The sequence below is a fragment of the Nannospalax galili genome, unplaced genomic scaffold (genome assembly GCF_000622305.1).
Source record: "Nannospalax galili isolate Female #2095 unplaced genomic scaffold, S.galili_v1.0 scaffold1422, whole genome shotgun sequence".
NCBI classification, from domain to species: domain Eukaryota; kingdom Metazoa; phylum Chordata; class Mammalia; order Rodentia; family Spalacidae; genus Nannospalax; species Nannospalax galili.
Genome location: NW_008348206.1, coordinates 31,295 through 33,684, shown reverse-complemented (window position 1 = coordinate 33,684; position 2,390 = coordinate 31,295). Strand labels below are relative to the sequence as shown.

At 39.1% G+C, this 2,390-nt stretch overlaps 1 protein-coding gene across 1 annotated transcript; it reads left to right on the top strand.

Moving 5' to 3' along the window:
• Window positions 1–1,118: 1,118 nt before the first annotated feature.
• LOC108491397 (killer cell lectin-like receptor subfamily B member 1) lies at window positions 1,119–2,151 on the top strand (the record flags this gene model as incomplete). The annotated part of the gene is made up of 2 exons (XM_017801061.2): window positions 1,119–1,273; window positions 1,858–2,151. Coding segments are annotated over 2 exons (275 nt in total), but the record flags the coding sequence as incomplete, so codon positions are not given.
• Window positions 2,152–2,390: the final 239 nt, after the last annotated feature.

Genomic DNA, 2,390 nt, shown 5'->3' with positions numbered 1-2,390 from the left:
TGAAGTTTTTGGTTCACTATTTATGCTCTTTAAGTTGCAGAAATATACTAATTGCAAATTGTAATATCTTGCTTTTTTCCTGTATTAATTATGGTGAAGTTTTCTCTTTCCTTCTTGCCCTTAGTATCAGCTGATGCACAATTCTGTGTGAGAAGTGGATGCCCTTGGCTCTGCTCCGATTAGAGTGGAAGTGATTCCTCAGTTCGTCATTTAGTACAATGCTGGGCTGAGGTCTGAGGCACACCGTCTTCATTTTCTCCTGTGTGTTCCTACTATTATCCACTTCAAAAGTCTTTCTTTTTTAACTTGATAGTTTTAATTTTTTTGAGAATTTATATGAGCACTGTGTTTGCAACATTTCCTCTATTCTTGCTTCCCACCAAAGCCCTCTCATGTCTCCCCTGTTCTCTCTCAATTTCTTGTCTCTCATTTGATTGTTGTTACACATACACTTAAACACATATATACATATAATGTACTCAGTTCATGTTTTCGTGAAGATGTGCACTTGTGTATTGGGCCTTGGGACCTGAGATTAGATAACCTATCAGGGAAAACATGCCTGGAGAGAACTGATATCTTCCCTCAGCATTCATTGTTTTCTTGTGGCTCTTCATGTAAAGCTGAAAAACTCCCTCAGTGTTAGTCCATCCATGAGCCCACCCAGCCCCTTCCCTGTAAGACACCGTTTTTTCTCCTCCCAGAAGCCCCCAGTGGCTAAAAGTTCCATAGGTTGGGTTGGGATTTCTTACCCACTTCCCCATGTCTATGCGGGGATTCTGTCTGATTTGAGCTTGCATAGGACTTGTGCATGCTGTCACCACTGCTATGAGTTCATATGAGTAACTGACCAGCTGCCTGGAAGACTGTTTCCTTGTGATCATTCACCCCATATTTGACTGTTTTAAGGAATGTACCAAACATTTTACTTTGCCTGAAGTTTATTAATAGAAACAAAGCATAAAATGAGGTTTTTGTCATTTATTGTTTCCTTGACAACATTGATCTTGTTCTGGCATACGCTAGTGAAAGTGTGTGCAGGTAAAGCAACGATTGTGCGTGACTTGTGGTGCAACAGGAACACAGCATAAATGCAACATTTGTTCTTTTTACTTTAGAAAGACCAGCTCTATCACAGTGCCCAAGAGACTGGCACTCATATCGAGATAAATGCTTAGTTTTTTCTCAAGCTTCCAGACCCTGGAGTGAAGGTCTAGCTGACTGCTCTGCAAGGGAAGCCACGTTGCTGCTTGTTCAAGATCAAGAAGAATTGGTAAATTGTTCAGTAAAATGGTTTAGTAGAATTCAACACTTTCTTTTTTAATATTTTATTTTATGTATATGAGTGCATTGCCAGCATGTATGTAAGTACACCCATGCCGTTACAATGCCCTCAGAGGTCTGAAGAGGGCATCAGATTCCCTGGAACTGGAGTTATGGGTGGTTGTTAACTACCCTGTGGGTGCTAGGAATCAAACCCAGGGCCTCTGCAAGAGCAGCCAGTGTGATCAGCCACTGAGCCATCTCTCCAGCCCCTTAGCACCATCTTTAAACTGTACTGATACCTCTGAATTTTAACCAAGTGTCTGTGCAAAGGTGGTGGAGAATTTGACCTCTAAAAGCTCATCATCTGTAAGACTAATCAAGCATAGGCACCAAGAAATTAATATAATGAGATGAATCAACTGGAAATTTAAATACAGAAAAAGTAATTTCACAAGGAAGAAATAATTAGCTCTGGTGGGGAGTTATGAAGGTCTTCAAACAGGAGTGATGCTTGAACTTTAGGGTAAGTAAAAGAATGAGTCTTGCTTAAACAGATTCAAAGTTAAGTCTCTTATTCTGTTTTGATTCTAGATGTTCATACAGAACTTCTCAAGGAGAAAAGGACAGTTATTTTGGATTGGACTAAATTATACATTACCAGAGAAGATGTGGAAGTGGATAAATGGCTCTATTTTACATTCTGATCTGTGAGTAGTAAAAGAGCTAATTTGAGTTTTTCATTCACATCAGGTTTAGTGAAAATTGAATTTTGTGATTTTAATTTAGTCTAACCGAAATTAGAATATCTAAAGATTCTTGAGAGGTTTGGAATAGCCTGAAACAATGATTCCAAAGCTGGTTGAAAATTTCCATGTACAAGACAACATTAGCCCTTAATAATAATAATAACAATAATTAATAATAATGTGTGTGTTTATTTGCAATGGAGTATTTTGGTTTGTTTGGTTTTTTTTTTGTCTCCCTGCTGGCCTGGAATTCATTGTGTAGACCAGACTGGCCTCAATCTCAGGTCCACCAGCCTCTGCCTCTTGTGTGCTGAGATTAAAGGCATGTACCACCATGCCCAGTTGCAGTGAAATTTTAAAAGATAAGGAACAGGGGCC